General features: G+C 37.9%; 2 protein-coding genes across 3 annotated transcripts in view; one reads left to right on the forward strand and one right to left on the reverse strand.

Moving 5' to 3' along the window:
* Positions 1-5507, forward strand: part of LOC115262167 (uncharacterized) — a 39456-nt gene extending 33949 nt beyond the window's left edge. Inside the window, exon 6 of the mRNA XM_062849098.1 lies at positions 3365-5507. Coding sequence (XP_062705082.1) covers positions 3365-3513 — 149 coding nt within the window. The 3' untranslated portion in view covers positions 3514-5507. The remainder of the gene's footprint in view (positions 1-3364) is intronic.
* A 5226-nt stretch (positions 5508-10733) lies between these two features.
* Positions 10734-24787, reverse strand: LOC109429784 (transmembrane protein 87A). Of its 2 annotated transcripts, none has more exons than XM_062849100.1 (9): positions 24616-24787; positions 24332-24392; positions 24179-24267; positions 23945-24109; positions 23722-23880; positions 12464-12747; positions 12195-12404; positions 11859-12130; positions 10734-11795 (listed from the first exon to the last, which is right to left on the reverse strand). In XM_062849100.1, the coding sequence occupies exons 1-9, from the start codon at positions 24715-24717 to the stop codon at positions 11575-11577; spliced, it is 1563 nt and encodes a 520-aa protein (XP_062705084.1). In that variant the 5' UTR covers positions 24718-24787; the 3' UTR covers positions 10734-11574. The 2 variants fall into 2 exon arrangements, with proteins under 2 accessions (XP_062705084.1, XP_019561310.3); XM_019705765.3 differs by having other exon boundaries at positions 24170-24267.
* Between the last annotated feature and the right edge of the window lie 3150 nt (positions 24788-27937).

Consider the following 27937-nt stretch of genomic DNA (forward strand, 5'->3'; position numbering starts at 1 on the left):
TTCCTGTTGGGTTTTTTGGATGAATCTATGAAAAAAATCCTGGACACTTTAGTGCACAATGGAATTCTGAGAGAAGACTTCCTGCAGAAATTACTACAATTATCTCTTATTGGCATTTTTCTGTGAAATTTTTGGCACTAATTTCAGTTCTATCTTATCTATACGTGGAAAAGAAATTTCTGGTGAAATTCCCGAAGAATTTTGTAAAAGATGCTCTAGAAGAAATTCATTCAAAATAGTTTTTGGATAAATCTATGGGGAAAAACATGAGGGCACATTTGAAAATACATAGACCAGAAAAAAAAATGCTGAAAAACTTCTGGAAAAAAAATCTGAAAAACAAACCAATGGAGGACATTCTGAAAGAAACTTGGTAAAAGTTGAAAAACAAATTCTTGGAGTAATTTCTGAAGGATTAATTTTGGAAAACAAATCCATTGAAGGCTTCCTTGGACTTGGAATCTCAGTAGCACTAAACCCTACGTGAATTCTCTACTTGTTAAAAGTATATGAAATAGGAATTCATTGCCACTTAAACTACCAAATATTGTTTGTCCTTTGCATTTCAAGAAAGCATTTCAGTTAATTATGCATTGTGTTCAATAAGTGCATTATTTCAATAATAATAACTGCTCAGTTTTAAAACAACGCACTTTATATTATCATTGAGCTTCTAAGACATAAGACATTTATTTTATTTCTAAATAAGACATTGTCTTATTTTGGAAATAAAATAAAAATAAAAAATATAGAAGGAATTTTCAAAGAAATTTCTTAAAGATTCCATGGAAGAATTTCTGAACGAAACTTTGGAAGAATTTCTGATGAAGGTTGTGGAAGATTTTCTAAAGAAATCCTACGTGGAATTTCTGAGCGTTTTTTTATTTTTTTATAGGATCGCTGAAAGTTTTCCTGCAGGAACCGTTGAATGATTTTCTTAAAAAAAAAATGCTGTACGCATTTATAAAAGTTTTATGAAGGATTTCTTAAGGATTTTCTGAAGAAATTTCTGGAGATTTTTTATTTTTTTTTTGTCTGTATTAACGAGTTCATCTCGGGACCCACGCATTACTTCCCATCCGAAGGAAGAACTCACATTTTGCGAGTTTGTCGGGAGTATTTCTGGAGATCTTCTAACGGAAATTCTGATGGAAATTCTGATACAATCCTTGGAAGATGTTATGAGAAAACTTTCAAAAGAATCCATGATGAACTTTCCAAAACGAATTCCTGGAGGAATTTCTAAAAAAAAATCCATGGAAGAAATCCTTGAGTAGTTCTCAGAAAACTCTCCAAAAACATTTCAGGCTTCTGCCTGATAAAAATCCCAGGAAGATGTTGCGAAGGCAACGCTGGAGGAATTTCTGAACAAATAACTGGTGGATTTTTGGGCGATTTTCCTTGGGCGGTTTTTAAATCAATTGTTTGATAATTTTCTGAAGGGATTTTTAAACTTTTTAGAAAGGATTACTGAAGGATTTGTTAAGATATTCATGAGGAAGTTTCCGAAGCGGATGGCTAATTTAAAAGATTTTATTAAAAAAATATTTGTTAAAAATTTCTGAAAAAAATTATCTGAATTTAGTTAAAGAAATCTTCGGAGAAAATTTCCGAAATAATTTTTGATAGATTTTTACAAAGTCCGTAGAGAAATTTTAAAAGAAATTTGTGGGGTAAACTTGAAATAAGTTTTTGAATAAATCCCGAGACAATCTTCTGAAAAACTCCCTGGAATGTTTCTTTTATATGACGGTTTCAGAAATCTGCAAGAAGTCCCAATTTCACAGAGTTTTTTTTTGCACGTGTGAGGGCACAACAAATTGGAAACTCACACAGCTTTTTTCTACAAAACATATTCAAAGAGCATTTATTTTATTTTGGAGGATAAACTTCCATACGTAATCGTATGTAGGCACACAAAATTGAAATATTCACATGAATCATTACTCTATGTTTTTGAGAGCACAGAAACATTGGAAAAATAAGATATGTGATACTATTAATTCATGAGCGTGGAATAAAACATTCTCTAAAAGGCGTTTTTTACAAGCTCGTGCTCAAGGGAGAGTTTTTGGGAGTGAACCTTTCTCATTATCAGGGTTTCATATAGGGAAGTGGAACCATCTCGGGAGGGGTCCTGTTTTGGGCACTTTTCTGCTATAACTCAGCCAATTTTTAACCAATTGACACAATTTTTGTAACGCTATTAGATACGTATAATATCTGGCCGTGTACAGAATTTCAAGTCAATTGGTATGGAATTGACTGAGTTATAGCGAAGAGTACCCAAAATACCGGCCGCTGCCCAGGAATTTCTCCCAAGTGGTTCGCTACCCTACTAGGTGCCCCTCTGCCTTTTACTGAAAATACGAGAAATTCCTCACAAAAAACGAAAAAAATATTTATGCAATTTTCTCTTGGATTTTCTTATGTCCACTTCTCCTCCAGGTGAAACTGTATGCAATTCCTCGTTTTTTTATTTTTTTTTTATAACGGAGCAATATTTCCAAAACCGGTCTTCATACACATGTAGAAAAGGACCATGGTATCTCCCGAATTCTTTTCCAGTGGAAAAAGTTTTTAGTTTAACCAAAAACCATTTCTAAACAAAATTACAAAAAACCATCAGGAAAAAAAATCTTGAGATACCTGGATCCTTCTTATGCATGTATATGAAAACCGATTTTGAAATTTATTACGCACTTCCCAACCCACTGGACCCCTTTCGCAGTTTGTATAAGTGCAGGATCGTGAATAAAACTGCGATTTGGCATCGAATCGTGTTGCTGTCTTCTGCGCACTTATGCATCACAAGATGCTGAATAAGTGCGCAGTAGACACCGACACAATTCAATGCAAAATCGCAGTTTTATTCACGATCCCGCACTTATACTAACTGCAAAAGGGGTCCAGTGGGGTGGGAAATGCGCAATATTAAATAAAAAACAAAAACCAAAAATGAGTAAATGCTTCCAGTTCTATCTTAAGCTCGATAGACAGTGAAGTATACTTATCATCTAAGTAGAAGGAAAGTTATTACAATTATAACCCAATTTTTACAATCTAAGATGCACCACCGGTTCGGGGTAATTAGTTTGCGCTTGGAATTGGTTATTGAAAAGTGATAATCAAATTAACCCTACCCAGCTATCTCTAGGTATTTTTGTAGTACATTTTGATCTTCTATGATACCTCTTTTCCACTGACTGATGGTCAAAGGGCATAAATTATACCTAGATACTTTAGCAATCCAATTGGCAGTTTTACCTTGCATTGACTACTCTTAAAACAACCATAAACTACAATCTATCCTATTTTCTCTATCAATTTCCATTCTCGGCTTTTCCACCGCCACCGCCATCAGAAAGCAACTCCAGCTCCAGCAACCACCGGCGGAGATTTATGGCTCGAGTGGTTACAAATGTGCTCCTGTCGGTCGTGGTGCTGCTCAACTCGTTATCCTCGGTGTCGCCGGTGGTTCTGCCAAGGTCCTTCTCGATCGGCCGGAGATAACTCCGTCACTACCGCTACAACTACCAGTACCACCAGCACCACCATCACTACAACTACTACTACTGGCAGCACTAAACTATCACAGACGGAGGAGGAGATATATCTCGCACACAGGCGAATCACGTATCTTAGTGGCTTTTATATTACGTTTTAGATTTTAATAAAGAAGTAACGGCTCCTCTTCGTCCTCGACACCACCCCTGCCCCCTGCACCTTTCACAGGAAGAGTACTTTTTAGATTAAATTGAATGCCAAAGATATAAAAAACGAAGCTGTAAATTTAGTGAGATTACTCCATGGTGAGGGAATACGGGAAAACTAGCTGCAGCAACTCGTTTTGCGGATCCGATGGTTGTCGAAGAGAGGGAACGAAATGCCAGCGAATGCATCAATCTGTAAAATATTGCCCTGTAAATATGTGTAAAATTTGTTTCAAAGTTTTATCGTTTGATCTGAGCAAATGCAGACTAGAATAGATACAAAGCAGGTCACCCGGAGATTTTTATATTAAGTTGCAATTTTAGAGAAAAAGTTTTAGACAAAGAAACAAAAGAAACAAAACAAGGTTGATAACATCGATAATTTATGCGGTCTTGCAACTAGATACATGTCAATTTTGAGGAAAAACTGTTACAATGTGGAAGCTGAAGCGTGTTTCTATAAGAAGAAAAGTCAGTATTACTCATCGTTGAACTAATCTTATACCACACAAAGGAAAACAACTGAAAGAAACTAATTCATCATATCAGGTGGAATACACATAAGATAAAATCGTACGAATCACTTTTCAAAATACTTATTTATGTGACAACAAATTTCGCTCTTAAACTTTAAATAATATTTATGGGGGAAGAAAGTGACTCAAAGCTGTCTATCGAAAAAAAAATCAATGTAATTTTCGAGAAAGGAAATCAATTGTGTTATTTTTTACATATATTTTGAAGAAAATTCTATCTCTGACTCATCGCGATGCATACGAATCAGTATTAAAAAAAACTACACATCGTGGCAGAAGTTTACCGAAACAAAACAGTAATCGCCATATCAAAGCGGATACACCGCCTCTCGTTGAAGTTATAGGACAGATCGGTGAAGTACTAGATTTGTAGTAATGAGCTGAATTTTAGTATGGTGAGAAGGCCAATTCTCCGTTTCTGCATTGAAATGGTGTAAAAAGCGTGGGTATTATGATTCCTTGCCTAATTTGATGCTGTTTGAGCAAAACTTTGGGCAACAGTGTTATTATTTTCTCCATTTCTTGCAACATAAACAATATAGTAATTCAAAGTTTTGCTCAAACAGCATCAAATTAGGCAAGAAGTCATAATACCCACGCTTTTTGCACCATTTCATAGCAGAAACGGAGAATTGGCCTTCTCACCATACTAAAATTCAGCTCATTACTACAAATCTAGTACTACACCGAACGTGCCCCATTGAGGAAACTGCCCGCCACCCCGTCGACATTAGTTTGATAAGAATACCAACCAACCAACCTACCTACCTACGTTCGCCTCCCCCAAACGAACTGCTTCTTCCCAAAATCCACAGAAACCGGAAACCGGTGGCGGATGCAAAGTTGCAAAACCTGAAATGCGAAGAGTCTCCCGGAATTGAATGTGATTTTAACGAATAATGTAAATCCGCTAAAACAGGAGGAAAAATTGCGGTGAACTCGGTTTTAAACAAGTTACCAAAAGTGAGATAAAATTTAAGTGATCAGTACCAGGAGGGTACTTGCCATGAGATGGAAGGAGAAGCGATCCAAAAATGTTTATTGTTATTGGGCAAGGACAAAGACGACCGCACGATGCAAGGTGTTGGATAGAGTTTTGTTTTTATTTTTTCGAAATCCTATTGAGATGCATTCAGAGAAAAAGTAGATATTATTTCCATGCGTACGAGGATAAGTGAACAAATGATTGTAATTGTAAATAATTTTCATAAAAATCAGATACGATTTAGTCTATTTTAATAAATGTATAAATTCAAAATCTTTCATTGGTGTGTTCGTTTATTTTCATCAAGAAGTGACTGTTCCGTCTTCGACCTTGCGAGATGGTCAATCACGATCGAAACTACTATTCTCAATAGTTACTTATCCCGAATCGCGCCTCTGGGGGGGGGGGGGGAATCCGCGGCCCAGAACGATAAGCACGGTGATCACACTTGTTCTTAACTGTCCTGCACTGATGGTAATTTCTTCCACTGCACTAACGAACCCCGGTCAATAACTGTGACGGACACTAACGTTTATTGAAATGACGAACGTGGATCGAGTACAAGTGATTTATTCGCGCACCGTATACAGACTGACCTTAGCTACGTACCGGCTATCTGTCTCCCCTCTTCGATCAACCGAAGAGATGGGCTGAGAGTAATAATGGAATACTATCTCTGCTGGTTGAATGCTGCGAGAGTGGGTGACCATCTCGCGATCATCAGTTAAGCTGATGATCGTTGCAGAGTGGGGTAAACTAAAACGAATGTTGGGAAAAATGTACAATATTGAACAGTGACAGTATTGTGTCTCTTATTGTTTATTTGAAAAGAAAGAACGTTACGAACCTATAAAAAGTCAATCATCTTGGATGTACTTACGTAGAAAGGTAAGTAATTCACAGGCATTACACTATTTTGGGATTTTGATTGTTTTATTCAGAACATGAACTGAGTATGAGCAAGAGCCTTCAAAGCCAACCCTTCAAAGCGCCGGGTAGGGATGGAATTTCTCCTGCACTACTTCAGAAGGGTAAAGAACTTAACACCTTAACACCTATTTTAACCAAGTTGTTCCGATTAAGCTTATCGCTAAGCCATATCCCTACAGCCAGGGTTGCGACCATTCATTTGCAAAGATTTACATTCATTTGCTATTATCTCAGTTCAGAAGTATGCTATCGAAAAACAATGTATGGATGGATTTAACCTTGTAATTTTATCTGAAAGATTGCCGAATAACATTGGGGTCGCAAACGTATACCAAAGTCGTGAGCGAGCTGTGAAGGCAACTCTCCACGCGGTGAATGTAAATTACATTCACGCTGTGGAAAGTTGCCTTCACAGCTCGCTCACGACTTTGGTATACGTTTGCGACCCCAATGTTATTCGGCAAACTTTCAGATAAAATTACAAGGTTAAATTCATCCATACATTGTTTTTCGATAGCATGCTTCTGAACTGAGATAATAGCAAATGAATGTAAATCTTTGCAAATGAATGGTCGCAACCTTGCCTACAGCTTGGAGAGAAGTGCGAGTCACTTTTATCCCAAAGGCAAATAAGAAGGATAAATCATCACCAAAATCCTTCAGACCCATAAGTTTATCGTCTATTATGTTGAAAATAATGGAAAAAATACTAGGCGAGTATATCAAATCGTCATATTTAACAAAAAGCCCATTGAGCCAAAATCAAATTGCATATCAAGAGGGCAAATCTTCGGTAAGAGCACTTCATAAGCTGGTTACAAAATTGGAAAGATCCTTTGAAGCAAAGGAGATTTCACTTGCTACGTTTCTTGATATTGAAGGAGCGTTCGATAACACATGTTACGATTCAATGAGGAATGCTATGTCAAGACGTGGTTTTGATAGATGCATTGTTGATTGGATTGGAGAAATGTTATCAAAAAGAGAGATATCATCTCTCATTGGGACAAAGCCTGCTTTTCTCAGCTTAGTGTTCTATGAGCACTTCCACAGTTATTAACTGAGAGCTTCCTCTGCCAATGACCATTTTGCATGCGTATATCGTGTGGCAGGCACGAAGATACTCTATGCCCAAGGAAGTCAAGGAAATTTCCTTTACGAAAAGATCCTGGACCGACCGGGAATCGAACCCGTCACCCTCAGCATGGTCATGCTGAATACCCGTGCGTTTACCGCCTCGGCTATATGGGCCCACGACGTAAGCATCCTGCATCCTGAGAATACTTTATTTAAATTTGACCAAAAAATGGAAGCAAGTGAAATTTTTCGTACTGAATCCAATTCAAATTAGAACCATATCACAGAGTGCGAGGAGCAATCAGTCGGATCAAAAAGGGATTGAAAAACTTTGATCGAGGTTGTTGAGATTAAATTTCAATATTCTCATGCAACCCCCATTCTACTATATATTTACACCTCAGGAATATGAGAAGGTGTGATTTGATGAGCTTCAGTTTTGTCAAGATTTTGTTCTCTTACACATATTTATCGCTTGCATTGATTATGTTCACTGTTTTTACCACTTCCTGTGAGATACCCGGTACCGGTTCCAAGACTGTACCTATTGTCTCAAATATGGTCTTAGACTAGTTTCTTGCTAACTGTTCAACAGGTTATCTGAAAAGCCGAAAATTGATGTGCATGCATTTGATTCATTTTACATTTTGGTCATTCTGGCAGAACATACCAAACGGGTTCTACCGGTAGTCTCTAATGTGATCTGAGACTATTTTCTTGTAAACCGTTCATCAAGTTATCGAAAAAGCCGTGGTTTGATGTGTCACATGCATGGGTTTGGCTCCTATATGCATTTGACCGCTTCCAGCAAGACACTCGGAACCGGTTCCGGAATACTACTGGTTGTCTCAAATATGGTCTGAAACCATTTTCTTGTTAACCGTTCATCAGGCTATTTAAAGAGCCGCGATTTGATGTGTTGCATGCATGGATTTGGTTCACTTTTACATTTGACCCGCGGGACATCCGGAACTGGTTCTAGAGCACTACCGGTAGTCTCTGCTGTAATCTAAGGCTATTTTCTTGCTTACTGTTCACCAGGATATCGAAAAAATCTCTATTTGATGTGTCACATGAATGGGTTTGGTCAAGGGTTTGGTTCACTTTTATATTTGCCCACTTCCGGCGGGACATCCGGAGCCGGTTCCGGAACACTACCGGTAGTCTCTGCTGTGATTAAAGGCTATTTTACTGCTTATTGCTTATTGGCTTATTGTTCTTCAGATCATCGAAAAAGCTGTTATTTAATGTGTTGTATGCATGGGTTTGTTTCCTATCTACATTTGACCACTTCCGGCGGGACACACGGAACCGGTTCCAAAATACTACTGGTTTTCCAAAATACAATCTGATTCCATTTTATTGCTAACCGTTCATCAGGTTATCTAAAGAGCCGCAATTTGATGTATCGCATGCATGGGTTTGGTTAAATTTTATATTTGGCCACTTCCGGCGGGGCAGCCGGAACCGGTTCCGGAACACTACCGGTAGTCTCTGCTGGATCAAAGGCTATTTTCTTTCTCACTGTTCATCAGGTTATCGAAAAAGCCGCTATTTGATGTGTCGCATGCATGGATTTGATTCATTTTTAAATTTTGCCACTTCCGGCGGGACATCCGGAACCGATTCCGGAATACTACTGGTTCAGATATGGACTGAGAGCATTTTCCTGCTTACCGTTCGTCAGGTAATCGAAAAAGCCGTGGTCTGATATGTCGTATGCATCGTTTTGTAGCATTTCCATATCTGCCCCCTTCCTGGGGTACCGGTCCGGAACACCTAAATGACCATAACTCCGGAACGGCTGAACCGATCTGAACCATTTTCAATAGGAAACAATGGGACCAGATTCCGCGTCGAATGAACCGTCGGTCATTAAAATCGGTTGAGGTTTACTGCCAAAAAAGGATGTGAGTTTATTTTGTACACACACATACTCACACACACACATACACACACACACACATACATACACACACACACAGACATCACCTCAATTCGTCGAGCTGAGTTGATCGGTATATGTGACTCAACCCTCCGAGCCTTCTATCAAAAAGTCATTTTTGGAGTGAACATATAGCCTTTCCAGTACACTTAGTGTACGACAAAGGCAAAAAGAATGATCTTCCATCCGATCTTCAAGTGATCCTCACAAGCAACATCTTTCGTTCAGGCACTTTTGAATGTCCGTATGCAACTTGTTCTCACAAATCTGCCTCGACTAAGTTGGCAGAACGCGCCCATACCCCTTTCTGAACCGAAGGGCAGGGAAAACCGATTTTAAAAACATTGCTTCGTTATTTAATAAAAAATCAAAAGCCAAAAAATGAGGAAATGCTTCCGGTTTCGCCTTAAATAGCGAGATTTTAGCCTCGGGACTCACGCTTTGTTTCCCTACCGCAGGAAGAACTCAGGGGCTGTCCATAAACCCCGTGTGGTCTTTCGTTCATACAAAATATTTTAAATTTTTATTGCCCGAACACTTTCTACTTCAGAGTAGAGAAACCTTTAAAAATTGTTGTTCGCTCCTTAGCTCACTGTAAGAAAATTCACCCTAAAATTGAGCTCGTCCCTTTTCCTTAGCACATTTTATTTCGGTAGACCTACCTTGCAAGTATTAACGCATACCACTACACATGTAAAATGAACATAAACATGTCTTGCATGCAAGATTCTTCCTTGCAAGATGATAGAAGTCTTCCCAGTGAAACTTTTAGGTAAAAGCTTTTTCAAGCTTCCTGTAACACGTTGTCATGCATAGCATTAAACGCTTATTGAGGCAGCTCCTTGTAACACATCCTATTTCCTTTTTACTGATAACACTTTTCTGTGTTACGAAAAAAAGGATGAAAGTCGGCTTACAGAGATCATTTAAGGACAAGCTCGTTAGAATCCCAAAACGTCCGTAGTGACTTTTGCGCCTACTCACGATCTTGAACTCACATACCACATGAAAAACTAAACCAACTCGAAGGATCTTCCCATTTTAGGCTTATTACAAGTGATCAGGAAGAAAATAGAAGTAACCACCAGGGTGCGATGACGTCACGTTTTCGATTCCCGCATCTTGTATCAATGTTTAGGGAACTCAAATGCATTGTCAATGGGGGAACCCAATTAATGTTGGCTGCAAACAATCCTATTGGGTGGGAATAGGGATGTCATATACGTGGAAGTAACACTATCGTTAGAAGTTTACCTCTTGTGACTTGTGCATTTTATGTTCTGGTGCAATATTTAACTCAGACTCCAAGATATCTGCCCTTACAATCGGGAAACGTGCTTCTGCCTCGTCCAATGGGCAGTGTCCATTAGTTATGTAAGAGTTTATGAGGGATTTTAGAAAACTTACTCGCCATACAAACATATTGTGGTTCTCATACAAACAATATGACCAGGGGGAGAGGAAAGTGAATAAGTGACTGAAGAATGAACTCACACTTTTGTTGTTTATAGATGGATTTTCCTCAAATAAATATCGACACTAATAGGTATGTTTTGTTCTTTAATGTAGATCAAATAGGTCCTGTTACAGTTCTCAGTATCATTTCAAAGATTACCATACTATTTCCAAGGTTCTGCAAAAGAAGAATATATATCTATACTATATACAAAAGTAGTATGTAATATTTAGTTTTTTGCATACGCAACTAAGCTACACGTAACTTTTATGCAAACTTCTGTACTATTGTATCCCTCTGTTCTTTGTATTGGAGTAGGAATAATCCATAAGACTTTCATATTCAGTGACGAATAAATTAGGCTACATGCTTCTGTTATTGTATTTCTAACGGAATATATTGATCCACAGTCGAGAGATGAACTATGCCTGCTTTTAAAAAACGTTTCCAGTGGAAGGAAATCTACAACTAAATAATATACGACGGAACATTTCGCTTAAGATTGGACTGCATAGTACTGCATCCGTCCAGTTCTTGAACATTCCCAACTAAAATCTTGTGTTATTGCAATCACTTAACGCTCTTCTTATCCTAATTAAATACAGGATGGTGTTCTACATGTCACGCACTATAGATAACCTAATGTCATAGGTTTGATTTTCGTTTTGCTTTGCTCATTCTTTGCACTACCAATCTGGCTTATCCCTGTTCTCCTCAGAAATGCCATTCACAGCTGTTCAACACGAGTTTAAGAACTAGAACGAACTCCTCCAGCGGATCATTCAACGATGAGAAAGCAAGGAAATGATATAAGTCTTACAAAAGTGCCAATAACGCCAAATGAAGATGAAACCAAACATGGTACGGCGCCCGGTCGCACCGTTTTCCATTGACTAGTGCATTTCCCGTTCTCGGAATCGCCTTGGGCAGCTCTACTGCATCTTCGATACCTCGAACTTGGTGTTGACAATCTCTTCGTCGGAGTCCAGCACCGGAAGCGCCGCGTCAGCAATGGCCGCCGGGATGTTGTCCTCGACCCACTTCAGGTCGTCCTCGTCCGTGGTCGGGCTCTTGGCATTCGGTTTGGGAGATGAACTTCGCGCCCCGCGCATCTTAACACCGTACGCGTCCGAAACGAACTGCTCTTCTTCATCTGATGTTGGGAAAAGGAAATTAGGGTGTGTTAGAAATAATATAATTGATAAAACGAGCTCACCATCGTCTTCATCTTCGGGGTTGTCCAACAGAGGAGTGAACGCGTACCGCTGGTTGTTGTTCGTTGGGCGCCAAAGGATCATGATCACCAGCAGCAGAGTAGAGAACAGAACATGCCAGAAGGCATCATCCACCCAAAGTTCCTTCCAGTCGGTGAGACATTCCGCAAATCGGTGAGTTTTGATGGAATACAGCATAAACACCACCGAAGCTAGCACGGCAAAAATGAGCGTGTTTGTGAAATGCCGATAGAGAGACAGTTTGACCATGTTTCTGTGAATAGACAAAATAATAATTATTGTAAAATGGGTGATGATTTAGAATATGAACTACGAACCTTCGTAACCGTAGCGTCCTCGTGGTTTGCACAAGTGATGTGAAGATCCACCAGCAAATAGCTGAATCCAGAACTGCCAGGGGGATACTGGCAACTAGCAACTGATCGTTTTTCGTATGCATTATTCGTAGGAAACTTTCGACACATGCCAGAACTAAATACAGAGCTCCTGTTCCAACCACACGATGTAGCATTGGTCCCAGTCTAGGTCTAATGAAAAACATTTGCATTAAGTACGTCCAACAAATCACAACTCCACCCATACTCACTTAACAATACCAAACCCAAGCGAAACAATGATCACCAACATCCGCGCCAGCGTTCGTTTGCCGCAGGAAACCCACTCAGCCAGTAGGACCATACCTTTCACCGACACCCCGGTAGAGTTGATGCTCTGATATTCTCCATAGAACATGGCCTTTTCCAACATGCCCAGGAGAATGACGCCACCGATCCAAAACTGGATGCGCAGTAAATCGCGCCACTGGAGGAAGGATACGGCTAACCAGATGATACCCAGGACGACGTAGACCAGACACATTGCTCCGTAAAACTGTGGTTAGAGAAAAATAATGGTCATAGGGAGACTGCTCTACTGTTCAGCAGGATTCATCCCACTCAAAATGAAGTATTGAAAGGCTGTTTGTCTTGTATATCAATACTTTTGTTGAAAGCGAAAGTTAGTGTTCACTGTTGTCTTCGAGGTAACTCCAAATTACTCATTAAGTAATCACTAGTTTACAGCATTTTTGAACTCGGTAAGCGGATGATCATTTTTGGTGTAGAATCATGCCCTGAGTTCAAAAACGCGAAAGAAAAAAATTACAGTAGAGCGGAATTTTTTTCGACTTTCCATACAAGGTTGATGATTTGAAATCGATTTTTGTTCTTTTTTCAAGAAAAGTGGCTCACTTAAAACATCTCATTCTCCGTAATCAATGCTCCGATTGAGCTGAAATTTTTACTGTAACTCGCCTACATATGATATGTCAAATAAACGTCGAGAGAGAATTTTTAAATTGTTTTTTTTTTCTTATTGAAAAAAATACATTTCTTCAAAAAAATTTGGGAATTTTGCTAAAATTTAAGGAGATCCTCCCTAAAACTCGCCAATATCTTGGATTTCATCAATCTGACGCAAAACCTGTATTCGGATGATCGAATGGTATTGTGTTCAGCTTTTAATTCATGGAAAAAGATTTAAAATTGGTTGAACAAAACGCAATATATTTGAATTTTAGTAAATTTTATATTTTGAAAAGTTGCAAAACTCGATATTGAGCTAAAACTCAAAAACTGTTCTACTTAAAAATTTTTGAAGGTCGGTTTCGAAGTCAGCACTAAATTGTGCTTCAAAAATTTTGGTCGTTGACAGAAGTTCACGACTTTCGTTTTATTTTGTAAACTTGTGTAATCAGCTGTTGAGATCAAGAAACTTTTTTTTCGCCCATTTATTTAGAAAACCATGAATGGATATCTTCAGAAATTTCTCCAGCGATTCCTTCTATAAATCTTTACCGAATTTCAAAGAGAATGAGAGAGGAATGCCTTCAGAGATACCTTTTGAGATATCCTACATGATTTTTTCAGGGATTTCATAAGAAAATGTATAGCTTTCAATGTATAGAATTTTCTCCATATTGTTTAACCCAAAACCCAAAAAACTAGTTTCTTCATAAAACCTTACATTTTTTCTGAAATTAATGGATTCCTTTAGAAAAACCCCCAGGAATTCCACTCCAAAAGTCTTACACAAATTTCTTTCGAAAATGCTCTCAAAACATCTTCCACTGATTGAGTCTGAAATTTCTCTACAAACAATTTCCTTCAAAATTTTCTCTAGGGGGTCCTTGCGAAATTTCTGAAAGAATACCTCTAGTAAAGCTTCCATGCGTTTCCTAAGAAATTCCTTCAAAGATTCCTTCAGAAACCCATGCTAGAATTATTTCAGGATTCCTTTAAAAATGCTTTCAATTCCTTCCGAAAATCAAAAGTTCAGAATTCTTTCAGAAATTTCTCCAAAGACTTGTGTCTTTCGGAGATATTTCCAAAAATACTTTAACAAATTCTTCTGAGGATTAATTTCCAAATTTCTCTGCGGATTTCTTCAGAAATTCTTTCTGAAATTTGTCCAAGGATTGTTTTACGAAATCTATGATTCCTTCCAAAATTGTTCCATTGATACTTTCAGCAATTACTCCAGAAATCCTATCTTTAATCTACCAAGATTTCTTTCAGAATCATTTTTTTAAGATTTTTTCCAGGGCGTCTTTCAGATATTGTCTCAAGAACTTTGCCAATAATTTCAATCGGATTCTTTCATAAATTGTTCCAGTGGTTTGTTTCGGAAATCTTCTAGAGATTCCTTCAAAAAATCGTACAGATGCTTCAAGAAGTCCATCAATGTTTTGTTGAGAAATTACTCTAGGCATTACATTGAAAACTCCCGCATGAATGTGCCCAGGCATTTCTTATGGGATGCATCCAGAAAAGACAGAGTTCATACAGAGATTCGTGCAGGTTTATATTGAAAAATTCCTCCGGCATTCCCTCTGAGGAAACTTCTTAGACTTTTTCCATGTTTTCTTTGATAAATCCCTCAATATTTCCTCAATTCCTCAAATATTTTGCAATACATCCTGGGAATTTCAGCATGAGCAAGCTTGAGAAACATCATAAGACTTTTTTTGTTTTTTAATGATCTTTAATCTAGAAGCTGGTCTAGGTGGTTTGTCCTGGTATTCGTACGAGAATTCTTTCAGAAATACGTCCACAGATTGCTCCTGGAATACTTTCAGAAAATTCTTTCATTAATTTGCCGTGATTCTTCCAGGAATTTCCCATAAAATTTAGTAGTATACTTTTCAAGGAAGTTCTTAAGAGATTTCTCCAAGAATACCTCTAAGAAGTTCCCTGTGATTTCTTCAAATACCCCTCTCAAGAGAAACAAGAGTGCTTCCTGAGATTTCTACAAATCTATAGGAGATTTTTCAAAAAAAAAACTTCAGGAATTCGCAAATAGCAGGGATTAATTCTGAAATTCTTTCAGTACCTTCGGAGACTTCTTCATAGTTTCTTTGCCGGGATTTCTTCTGGGGATTTCCTCGAAAATTTTATCACGGATTTGTTTAAAATTACCTCGATGAAATTTTCAGAAATTCTTCAATAAATTTCTGAGGACTTCCTGGAGGATTTCCTGAAGGAATCCTTGAAAGAACTCTCGGAGATCCTGGAAATATCTCTGTGAAATAATTTCTAGCTTGTTATACAATTTCTGAATAAACCCAGGTAAAAATCTAGGTAAAAACATAATTTTGAATGGAAATCCTGCATAAATAAAATAAAAAAGCTGAAGGATTTTTTTGACATTCTTTGAACATATACCTGGAAGAACTAGGGAACTTTGCAGGTATTTATTGAAGAATTTCTTTAAAATGCGAGGGAGAAAATATGGAGTAATTGTTGTTGAAATTCCGGAGGAAGTCTTAGGAAAAATTCTCCGAAAAAAAAATCTGATAGAATTCTTGATGGTTACCTCAAAGGACCATAGATCTGAATAAATCCTAAGCAATTTCTGGATTACCACCTGGAGTACCACCAGGAGGAACTTCTGGATGAACTTCCAGTAGAACATCATGGGAATTTTCTTGAGAAATTTCTAAATCAATCCATTAGAAACCCCCTGAATATTTAGAGTAATACCTGAGAGTTCCTGGAAAATTTTCTAATATCAAAAGGAAATCCTTGGAAGAGTTTCTGGAAGAATCTCTGAAAGAGACTCCGCATCTCTGTGACAAAATTCCTCCTGGAATTGCACCTTTTAAAGGAATTGTCGGACAAACTACTGCAGAAATCCAAGAAGATGTTCTTAGAAGAATTTCTAACGAAATTTCTAGATGAAGTTCTAAATAAATCCTAAACAAAAATTTCTGGAAGGAATTCTGATAATATTAAACGATGAAATCCTAAAATAATGTTTATTGAAATATATGAAGGAAACCATAAACGAGCTTCGCTAGAAATGTCTGAGGCAATTTCCTAAAGATCTTTGAAAATACCCAAGAGGAATTTCAGAAAAAAAATAGTGCTCTAGTTGCAAGATAAATGATTTGAGAAATTTATTGAGAAACTTCTGAAGAAAACTCAAGGAAAATGCCTGTAGGAATTTCTGAAAGTATCTCTGGAGTAATCTGTGAGAATCCATTCCGAAATAAATGTTGATAAATCGTGAAAAGTAAAAAAAAATGTTTGGTAGTGTTCCTGGTTGCAATCACGGAGAAGTAACCTCGTTGAAATGCTGCAAAATTGCCTTATGCTTTCAAAAGTGGAGGCAATTTTCAGATATTTCTTCAGGAACATCACCAGATATTTGATCATATGAATATCATTCCGGATATCATTCCATTTGATTGGAATTTCTAGAGAAATTCCTGATCAAATATCTAGTGAACTTTTTGACGAAATATCTGGCTGAGTTTCGGAAGGAATTTCTGGGCGATTTTCTGAAAAAAAAACTCTGGAAGAATTCATGAAAAACCTTTAAAGAAAAATGTAGAAAAATCTCTGTAGAAAATCCTGGCGGGGTTCCACAAGAAAACCTTGGAAATCTAAAAAAAAAAACTTTGAAGCAATTTTTGGAGATATTTTCGAGGATATTCTTCAGGGATTCATCTAGAATAACCAGTTGGAATTGGAACTTCTCCAGAGATTTTACATTACACTAGTTTACAGCATTTTTGAACTCGGTAAGCTGATGATCATTTTTGATGCAGAATCATGCTCTGAGTTCAAAAACGCGAAGGAAAAAACTACAGTAGAGCGGAAATTTTTTCGTCTTTCCATATAAGATTGATGATTTCAAATCGATTTTTGTTCTATTTATAAGCAAAGTCGCTCAACTCACACATCTCATTCTCCGTAATCAATGCTCCGATTCAGCTGATTTTTTTTTCTGAAACTCGCCTACATGTGACATGTCAAATAAACAATGAGACAGAATTTTAAAATTGTTTTTTCTTAGTGAAAAAATTACATTTCTTCATATATTTTTGAAAATCTAGCTAAAATTTAAGGAGATCGTCCCTAAAACTAGCCAATATCTTGAATGATATCAATCTGACACGAAACCTGCATTCAGATGATCAAAAGGTATTATATTCAGCTCTTAGTTTATGGAAAAAGATTTAAAATTGGTTGATCGAAACGCAAGCTATTTGAATTTTAGTTAATTCCAAATTTTAAAAAGTTGTGAAACTCAATATTGAGCTCAAACTCAAAAACTGTTCTACTTAAATTTTTGAAGCACGGTTTCGAAAACAGCGCTAAATTGTGCTTCAAAAATTTTGGTCGTTGACAGAAGTTCACGACTTTCGTTTTATTTTGTAAACTAGTATTATCAGTGCTTCAAGCAGGAATTCCTCCACAGCTTCCTGAAGGAGGTTAAACCTTGGGTTAAACAGACATTCTTTCAGAACTTGGTCAAGATGTTCCTCAATGTATTTCCCCATTAATTTCACCGGTATTCACTTTTAGCATTACTCTGAGAAAATCTCAACGGATTCTTCAAGGAATTTATTCATAAATATTTCCCAGCTATTTCTACAGTAATTTCTTTAGAAATATTGCAGGGGTTTTTCCAAGGGATTTTAAAAGTTGCTTATATAGGCATTTGCCTAGTATTACTAGAATTCCTTTGGAAATACGTCTTCAGATTTCTCTTGGAATATTTTCAGAAGAACCTCCACATGTTTTATTAAAGGATTTCTCCAGGAATTTTAGAAAAATATCATCAATGTACTTTAACAGGAATTCCACCAAGGATCTCCCGAGTAATTTCGGTATTCCCCCAGAAAATTCTTTAAAAATTTCCCACGGGATTTCTTATAGAATTTCTCTGGGAGTTTTTCAGATATTCCGCTAGAGATTCATTCAAGGTCTCTGAGATTTCTACAGGAATTCTGCTGCAGATTAGTTCATAAATTCCGTCAGGGATTATTCAAGAAATTCCTGCTCGGTTTTTTTTTCGGAAATGTCTTCAGAGTTTCTTTCAAAAATATCTTTAGCGCCTTTTTCAGCATTTTAGGGATTAATTTGTTCTTCTTTTCCATTCTTTAGGGATATTCTTTCAGAGACTCCTGCAGGAATTGTTTCAGATACTCTTCCGGGGATTTTTCAAGAAGTTATTCCAGACACCGCACAAAAAAATCTGGACGGAAAGATTGTCCATTACAAAAAAAAAAAAAAACTCCTGGTGATACCTTTGGAGATTCCAAGAAGAAAATCTTGAAATTGTTCTTGAAGGGTTCATGGAATTCCAGGATAAATGTTCAGGAGAACACCGGACGAAACTTTTTTTGATAGCTCCTTTATTCCTATAAAAAAAAACCTCATGACCTCGGGAGGAACCCTAGAAGACATTGCAGGGAAATCAACCTGTGAAATTTACGGAGAGATTTCTGAAGAAATCCGTAGAGAAATTTCTGAAGGAAACTCTCATAAATTTCGGCAAAAATTGCAGACGAAGGTACTGGTGTAATACTTGAAGAAACAACAAAAAATCCTGGAGATTTTCTTTAGAGAACCACCAAAGAAATTTCTAAAAAATACTTCTTTCTTTGAAGGAATCTTTGTTCCAGGAATCCCAGGAAAAATACCAAAGAATAAACACCTAAAGGATATTCTGACAATATTCCTGGAGTAATTCCTTCAGACATTTTGAAAAATATACATGAAGGTATACAGGAACGAACTTCTGTAGCAATCCTAGAAATAATTTTCCGAAGAATCCCTGAATAATTTCCCGAAGAATCCGGAATTTCCGAAGAAACCAGTGGACTAGTTTTGGAATGAATCTTTTAACAAGTTTCTTGATAAACTCCTGAAGTAGACCTAAGGAAAGTTCCTGGACGAATCTTTGTAGGAATCCCTGGGGAAAATTAAAAAAAAACATAGACAAGATGGCATTCTAAAGGGACCACTTTTTTCATCGTTCAAAAAGTACCTATGTTTTGAAGGGTTTTCAAGCATTGTTGATTATCGCTCAAAACTTCATTCAATTCGGTTTACTGGTTTCCGAGATATGACAATTTAAAAATTAGTTGTCTAAAAAATAGTGTTTTACGAGAAAGGTTCTAACTTCGCGCAAGATTAATCAATCGAACTGACATTAGTACCAATGATGCACATATAATAGGTTGACAAACAGTCAAAATTTGTGAATTTTTGATGCACTCTATGAAAAGTTACAGCCTGTTAAACTTTTTATGAGAGATAAAAAAGTTGCCTATCACGAACATTTTGGCCACCCCCTGTAAATTGATTTGTATTTTTATGCGAATTTACGAGATACTTCGCAATATGTATAAAAATAACATCATATCCGAAGAACATCGTCCTTTCTCCGTACACGTATGCTATAATAACTTAAAATTGTAATTTATTCGATGCGCTTTCTTCACATACTTTTTTCAGAGCTCCTACAAGAGTTATTATTATTCTTAGGAATGATTTAGGATTTCTGCAGAAATTTCCGTTTTTTTAGGAATTTCTTGTGAATTCTTAAACAGGTTCCGTCTGGGATTTGCCAAGGAAGTTCTACCAGGATTCCTTCTGGGATTCCTTCAGAAGTTCCTCCTAGAATTCTCCCAGGTGTTACCTTATTGTTTTGTCCCATTGTCCTTTTTGGGTTTTTTTGAGATTCTTTCAAGAAATCCATCAGATATTTTTTCCAGTAGGTATTTCTTCAGAAGTTCGTTCGGGATTCCTTCAGGAACTCCTTCCAAAATGCCTGCGGGAGTTCCATCAGGACTCCTCCAGGAATTTCATGTTCGATTCCCTTAGGAGTTTTTCCTGAGATTTCTTCGGGAATTTCATTAGGAATTCAGAGATTTATGTAGAAAATCCTTCCGGAAATCCTCCGAAAACTTTTTCAGGTATTACTTCAATAACTACTTCCAGGATTGCTTGAAGAACTCATTCCGGGATTTCTCCGGGATTCCTCAAGAAATGCATTCTCCGGGATTTCTCCAGAAGGTTCTCCTGGAATCCTTTCGGGCACTCCTTCTGGAAACTTTTTCCGAGATTTTATTGGGAACTTGCTCTGGGATTCCTCTGGGAATGCACCAAAAAACTTTCCCGATATTTGTTAAAGATTTTTTGTCTGGGACTCTCTCAGGAACTACTTCCGAGGTTGCTTAAAAAAACCGTCCAAGATTCCTCCGGGATATTTATTACTGAGGTCTTTCGGGAACTCCTTCTGAGATACCTCCCGGAAATCCATCAAGATTTTCTCAAGGGATTCGTTCAGGAACTCCTTATACGACTCCTCCGTGAATCCCTTCCAAAAATCTTACTGTTTTCACAAACTCCATCCATTTGCCTTCAGAAACTCTCTGGATTTTTTCTGAATTTCCTGCAGATCTTTCCGGAAGTCTTTTCTGTTCTTCCAGATGTTCCTGGGATAGAGCTCTCCAGTAGTTTTTGACGCATTCTTTTTGGAATAACTGAAGGAATTTCTAATAAAATTGCTTTACGAGTTCCATATAAAAAACCTCCTACAATTTCTTAAGAAATTCCTCCATTAGCATTGTAAAGAAGTCCCTTTGTGTTTCTTCTGGGTTTCTGGCTTTTCCAAGAATTCCTTCTGAAAATCCAATAAAAACTTCTGAAGATATTCCAAAAGAAAATAGTAAGAGGAATCTCGGAAGGAATCCCTGAGTTAATCTTGAAAGAAATTCCGGATTGAAAAAAACCTAGAAGATTACTGACACTTATGAAGAATCACTTAAATTCCCAGTATTAATCTCAAAAGGAAATTTCAGATTTGTCATTTTATGAAATCATGATCACGAATCATAATTTCATAATCTGAGGAACTAATATCATGAATCGTTGCAACCATATTTATGAGCTTGAACTCATGAAAATTATCAGGCGTTACGCGCACTCCGCACACCTGTCAAAACGTGGTATATCAGTGTGTGGTATTGTTGGTGATTGGTAGAAAAAATGAAGAAAGCCATAATTTTAATTGAAATATAGTTTTAAATACGATAATTGTGTCACTTTTTTGTGTTATTAACGTTCTAGTGTGTTCTTCGTGAAACTCAAAGAAACTGGTAAGTAAAATGTACCGAAAATGGTTTCTTGCGTTGTTTTTACTACGTTTGTTTGTTCCAGTTCCGGCGCCGTCAAACGACACCAGCCCCATCCCGACTGCATAGTTTCGGCTGCATAAAAAACGACGCAGGCACCGTCCCGGCAGTCAGAGATGGTATTTCACCGTAGCGATTCACTGCGGCGTCAGTTTATCGACCACACTGGGGATAGGAACATTTTTCACCACACCAAGAAGCCAGTTTCTCTTGTTTTGGGTGGTGGGTAGACCAAGCGCTAGTGCGTGCTCTTGCTCGTTCGCCTTGGATCGAGTGTGCACGCAGAACTCGATGTACACAGCGCAACGAGTAACTTTCACGCAGCGACCGAAAAGACAAAAGAATTTTCACGCAGATTTGTGTAACACTGGATCAACACAAAAAATGTGCTGATCCGGTGTTACACAAATCTGCGTGAAAATTCTTTTGTCTTTTCAGTCGCTGCGTGAAAGTTACTCGTGTGCTGTGTTGTTTCATTTAAGGGTGCATGGTGTCACCGGGGCGAGAACTCTCCGGTGTTTCACCGCAGCGCGCACTCTGGCGCAAAAACCTCACTGGAGCGCGCGCCCGCACGGAAAGATCGATGTACACAGAGCAAGGAGTAACTTTCACGCAGCGATCGAAAAGACAAAAGATTTCATGCAAACTTGTGTGAAAATTCACGCAAATTTGTGTAAACCCGGATCAGCACATTTTTTGTGCTGATCCAGTCGCACGCAAATATGAGTGAAAAATCCTTTGTCTTTTCGCAAGTTACTCATTCGCTGTGTACTTTCGTTTTAGGGTGCGGGTGATTTTTTACACTTTCACCGGAGAGAATTTTAAATCGCTCTCGCCGCACTGTTGTGTGGCCTAGTGCTCAGGGAGCTAAGAGATTTATTTCTACCCACCAAGCTTGCGCGCATCCGAATCGCAGTGGTGGATCCATATATAAGAGACGGGCTCCTGTTGAGATACACAGCGTGAGTGGTGTATTTTCTATTTCTCTTTCCTACACTGAGGATATGGACATCTCTGCCGGCAGTATCCGATTCTATTCCTGTACCGGCTCCGTTTAGCGACGCGTGAGTAAAAAAGCGTGTTGAAATTTCTTCCTAATGATTGAAAAAATAATTTCTAAGTAACATCTGACTGCACGCCATCATTCTCATTCCAGCTCAACCGGCTCATCGCCCCGGATCCGTTCGATCCTGTTACAGCTTCGTTCCTGTTCCGGTCAAATGACACCAGCACCATCCCAATCGCATCTTTCTGTGCTATTGAAAATTCTTCATAGTAATTACTATAGAAACACATTTTACTTTTGGGTCATCATTAAATCACCTCAGAAATGGCTGCAAATGTTTTTAATTAAATACACCAGACTAATAAGCGATGCGCACCCGAAACCATGATTCGAAACCTCCAAAACATGATTTAGCTTCATGGTCCTAGATAATCTGTCAGATTCATAAGCGATGCGCACCAGAAAACAATGTTTCGAAATCTCAATAACATGATTTAGCTTCATGGTCCTCAGATTCATAAGCGATGCGCACCCGAAACCATGATTCAAAATATCAAAATTATGATTTATCTTTAAGATTTCAGGAAAAACGTAACGCAATGGTAGCGTTACGAGACAATGGATCATACTATCATGATTATAAATCATGGTGTATTTTTATAAAACGAAAATGTACTAGGCTCATGAAATCATGAGTCGTTTTTATGATTTTTGGGAGCAGAATTTTACCCGTGAGGAATTTAGTAATAAATTTCTAGAGACATCATGGCAGGAATACCTAAAGAAAAGATGGAATTTCCGAAAGAGTTTATGGAGGAATCTCAGAGTGAATTCCTAGAGACGGAAGCAATTCTGGACATCTTAGAAAAATCTCGCGTTCAGTATCATACAAGCGTATCTACAATGGTCGATTTCTCTTCATCGATTTTCTCTTCGGATTATTCCGGGGAATACGACCAATATTTGGATGATCTCTAGGTGTAATTCGGTAAATGACGACTACGACTAGCTTCTAAAACAACAAAAACAACCGAAAATGATTTGCCGGTCAAGTTATTGAACAAAAAGATAATCGATGAAGTGAAATCGATCATTGTAGATACGCCCGTATGATACTAAGCGCGAGAAATGTCACAACCACGGAAGAAATTCGTGGGGAAATCCCAGAAAGAGCTCCTGGTGGGATGCAACCAACAAGTCATAAATCAGCACAATCAAGCAAATCACACATTTTGAACTCAATCAACCACTCATGGGTAGTTGACGAAATTTTTCCAAGTCCGAATCGTAAACAACTAGGCCACGGAATTTCAAACTGTCAAATTTCCCTCAGCAACCGCGGCATGCAGTGTCACATTCATCTACTCACCGGTAACAATGGCCAATCGACCGCCGACAGATATCCTTGTTCGCTTTTCATCTCCACATGAACGTTGGCCACGAAGCTGTCCTGTGAATCTATCCTCAGGATAAAAATATACAGTCCATCTTTGGTGATGGTGAAAATCGATTGCGGTTCATTCTTTCCCTAAAAACGTAGTAAATGTTTTAATGTGTGAATTGTTCCAAAAAAATACCCCAAACTTCATTACAGTCTCCCGCCGAGATTTGCTGATCATCTTCTGTCCGGGTTCCTTCAGCTTCAGCTCCGGGAGTACAATGTGTCCTCCCCGGGTGCAGTGCTCATCGATCAGACCGGACTCCACCTTGGATTGGTTCGGCGTCATGAAGAACGCCTCGTACTGCGTGTTGTACGACTGTATGAAAGATAAATGAAAAAAGCTTGATTGTTGAAACCGGAGATGGTTTGGGCTCACCATTCTGACATATTCCTCCCAGCATTTGTACTCTATCAGCGCCCAGGAGATTTTTAGCTTAACCGATTCCTTCGACTGTTCGTATGGTTCACAAGTGACTGAAACGGGAAATTCAATTATGGTTGAGCATATTCTAAGTGACATGAACAACAACAAACTCACTCTGAGTGTAGATTTTGAATCCCTCGTAGACCGATTTCGGAATAGGCATGTACGGCATTTCCTAGAATTGAAACATCAATAAAATCAATCAAAAAGTCGCAAAACGATGACAGCAATGAGTCAACCGCAGAGCCGGCTGCGCAAACGGAACAAGATAAGTGCTCATCACATTCAAACTATATTGACCCGAGCAGCGGAGATTTTTTTGCAGACGTAGCCAAACACACAGTGCAGTGATTTTTCGTTTCGCGTTCTTCCATTCACTCCACCAGTGGCCAACTTACCGAACTCAACTGAAAGTCCCATTTTCCCTGCTCCGGGAAGGCCACCAGCAGGCCAAAGAAGGAACAGAACCAGCAAAAGGCGAACAATTTTGATTCTTTCATGGCTCGTCACAAAAATCTATATAGTTTCGAGAGGAAGAGAAAAATACTAGACGTTTTGTCAGTCTTCTTTGCGAGGTGTTTGACAGGCAGCCAAACATTCGATCTAACAGTCACTCATACAGAGGGAGGTAGGATTTGTGGTATGGTAAAAGTTGTGGTGAAGGTACGCTGTTTGAGTGTCGAGAGGATAAGGGTAATTGGACACCTAGTAGTGAGTAGCAAAAGTTCGAGCAGGGTTGAAGTCAAGGAATGGTATTTTGTACGTATAAATACGAGTTTGCTAATATTGATGCCCGATTTTTTTTAATTGAATTAAAAAAAAATCTATCTTGATTATATATACAAATCATTAAAATAGGAAAGAAACAAAACACTGAGCATACGGGTAGTGCGCAGATCGCAAGTAATTTCTTGGGCTTTCTCGCTGCGTGAGGAATCCAGTCAAGGAATCGCTCAAGAAATCAGCAAGCGCCACTTCATTCCTAATCCTAGTAAGCAGCTGAAACGAGACGTCAAATCGAAAGGGGCTGGCTGTGTTAAATTTCTTGACCATTCCGGTCACGGAAAAAAAATACACTGAACTAATTATTGAGCGATTCCGTTTGAAGTGCATACCGCGCATTACATATGTAGGTGCTTTCAGGCCATGGTTGGTTTAGAACGTAGCAAGTGCCCCGTCTTCCGTCTTTCTGTTTTAATTGGTGCCCTGTGGTCGTACTCTAGCCTTCTATTGAACAAGTAACCGCGGGAAGAGGATCGTGGTTATGTCGCTGTCGTGGCGTAGGACTACTGGGTTCGATCAGAGCCCGTGGATGAAAAAAAAGAAGCCAGTTGAGCATATTATTCCCATTACTCGAAGAAAAGAGGATACTCTATACGCAAGAAAGTCAAGGAAATTACAGAAATTATAAGTTTCCGGATCGAACGAAAATAGAGCCCGGCACACTCAGCATGATCTTATTATGTATCTGTGCGCTTAACGCATCGGTCCTACGAATATTATTAATTCCATATACATTAGAAAATGCACATAGTTTCGCCTTAACAGCCATGAATTCTTCTGTCAAATTAGATTTGATTGCAATTGAATCGTAGTTAAGACATTTTTTATTATGGTCATATTTCCTCAGTACACGATCGTGGACGGACAAACTAATCCTTATTTGAAAGCTCTTTAGATGTACTTCCTGATAAGGGTATCCTCAGCTGCACCTTTTTGCCCCTAAAAAAGATATTTATCCCTAGAAGTCGATGAAAAAATCATAAATTTTTCTATAACTCGTCTCGTTTAATTCTTACAGCTTTGATGTCTTCGGCAAAGTTGCGTATTTTATTGATACATACAACTTTGTAGAACATTTTATGAGTCTAAAAATTCATCAATTTTTTTTTTTATTTATATCTGTATTAACGAGATTTTTAGCCCTAGGCTAGTTCATCTCGGGACCCACGCTTTACTTCCCTTCCGAAGGAAGAACCCACCATTTGTGAGTTTGTCGGGAGTGGGATTCGATCCCGGGTCCTCGGCGTGATAGTCAAGTGTTCTAACCATCACACCAGGTCCGCTCCACGAAAATTCATCAAATGTAGGTTTGTGTTTTTGGGTTTAACTTTCAAACACAGGCCACTATTACCATTGGTGTGAAAAAATACAACATTGAAGTCTTCAGAAAAGTCGTTTGGATTCAAAAAAATTTACAACTCTGCCGAAGACGTCATTCCTCTATCTCAACAATTAAAAAGAAATGTATCTCACTTTAAGGGGGATTGATCCGAAAACTCTAACTGTCAAAAGATGGCGCTGGTAATTCCAGTCAACTTTGCTGAAGACACCATTGCTCTATCCTCAATCCTACGAGCTATTAATTAAGAGCGTGAAAATGGGAAAATAAACCATTGCGGAATGCTTTTTTTTATTTCTTTGTATTTGTGAATTTTAACTTAATGCTAATTCTTCACACTGCGTAATGCTTTGTGTCGTATTCAAACATAGCCACTTTAAAGCGGACACACATTATTTACTATTTCCCGACCGACTTGAAGATCGAACACGATGTCGACCGTTCATCACAACAGTAGTCACAAAACTGAAGCATAATTTCCAACTCAATGACATTTAGCCGTTCCATTTTCTATTGTGTTCCTCGAAAAGTCACAGCCCTAGCTGTCATGTGTATACTGTAATTCAAATTTACTCAAAGTCTGCACAACCCAAATCTATTCACTACACTTTGATTGGTACGTATATACCCTAAAAGAGCAGTCAGTTAAAAAAAAGAAAGTTAATCTCAGATTGAATATTAACAGATAGAGATAGACTCATGGATAGACTATAAACATTTCCACATCAGTATACCTAAAATACAAAAATATCCTAGTCGCAGGATGTCGAAACAATCTTCTGCGATTTCAAAAAAAAAAAATAGTTAATTATCGTGCATAAGGTGTCAGCCTATGAACCCATTTGTCATCATGAACCTCAACCTTATAACCCAACGAACAGCCCATAGATCTTCAACCTAAGGATCTGATATCGTGAATGAGAGAGAACCAAAAAAATACGCGATTCAATACAGAAATAATGACTCAAAAGAAGAGTATTTTTTTATTTTTTTTTTTATTAAATAACGGAGTATTTTTTTCCATAATTGGTTTTTATACACAGTCAGATTGAGAATCAAGTTATTTCCTGTTTTTTTTTCATTGTGGAAAATTTGGAAACAATTTTTCAAATATCATAATTTTTCGGAAATTTGTTTTAAACTGATAAAAGTAATGCTTTCCCGGGATATTCGGGAAACCCGGAATTCAAAAATAGTTTTCCCGGGATTCGGAAATCCCGGGAAATTTCATTTCCTAAATCCAACTAATTCCACTCCTAAATTCCTAAAAAAATGCTGAGAAACAGATTGTGGAGTAATTTATGCACGAATTTCTGAGAGAATCTTAGAGAAATTTTTGAAGCATCACCGGGCAAATTAATAAAATAATCCCTGAAGAAAAGACTGAATAAACTCTACACAATCTCTGGAAGAATTTCTTTAGAAACCTCAGCAGAAACTTTTAGAAGAATATCTGAAAAAAAAAGTCCCTAACAAATCACTTAAGAAACCTCTGGAGAAATTATAACAATGATTCCTGAAAGAGTTCCTGAATATAAAAACCAAAAGAAATTTCCAAAGGAATCTTCAAATCTCTGTGAAAAAATCAATTCCAGTTG

Source organism: Aedes albopictus, chromosome 2, assembly GCF_035046485.1.
Source record: "Aedes albopictus strain Foshan chromosome 2, AalbF5, whole genome shotgun sequence".
NCBI lineage: Eukaryota > Metazoa > Arthropoda > Insecta > Diptera > Culicidae > Aedes > Aedes albopictus.

Excerpts from the sequence above, each read along its gene's own strand:
- LOC109429784 (XM_019705765.3), bottom strand. The coding sequence starts at position 24,717 with ATGAAAGAATCAAAATTGTTCGCCTTTTGCTGGTTCTGTTCCTTCTTT. Across the intron at positions 24,268-24,331 it reads ATTCAAAATCTACACTCAGA|TCACTTGTGAACCATACGAA; the intron begins GTGAGTTTGTTG and ends TTCCCGTTTCAG. Across the intron at positions 23,881-23,944 it reads GCAAATCTCGGCGGGAGACT|GGAAAGAATGAACCGCAATC; the intron begins GTAATGAAGTTT and ends CTACGTTTTTAG.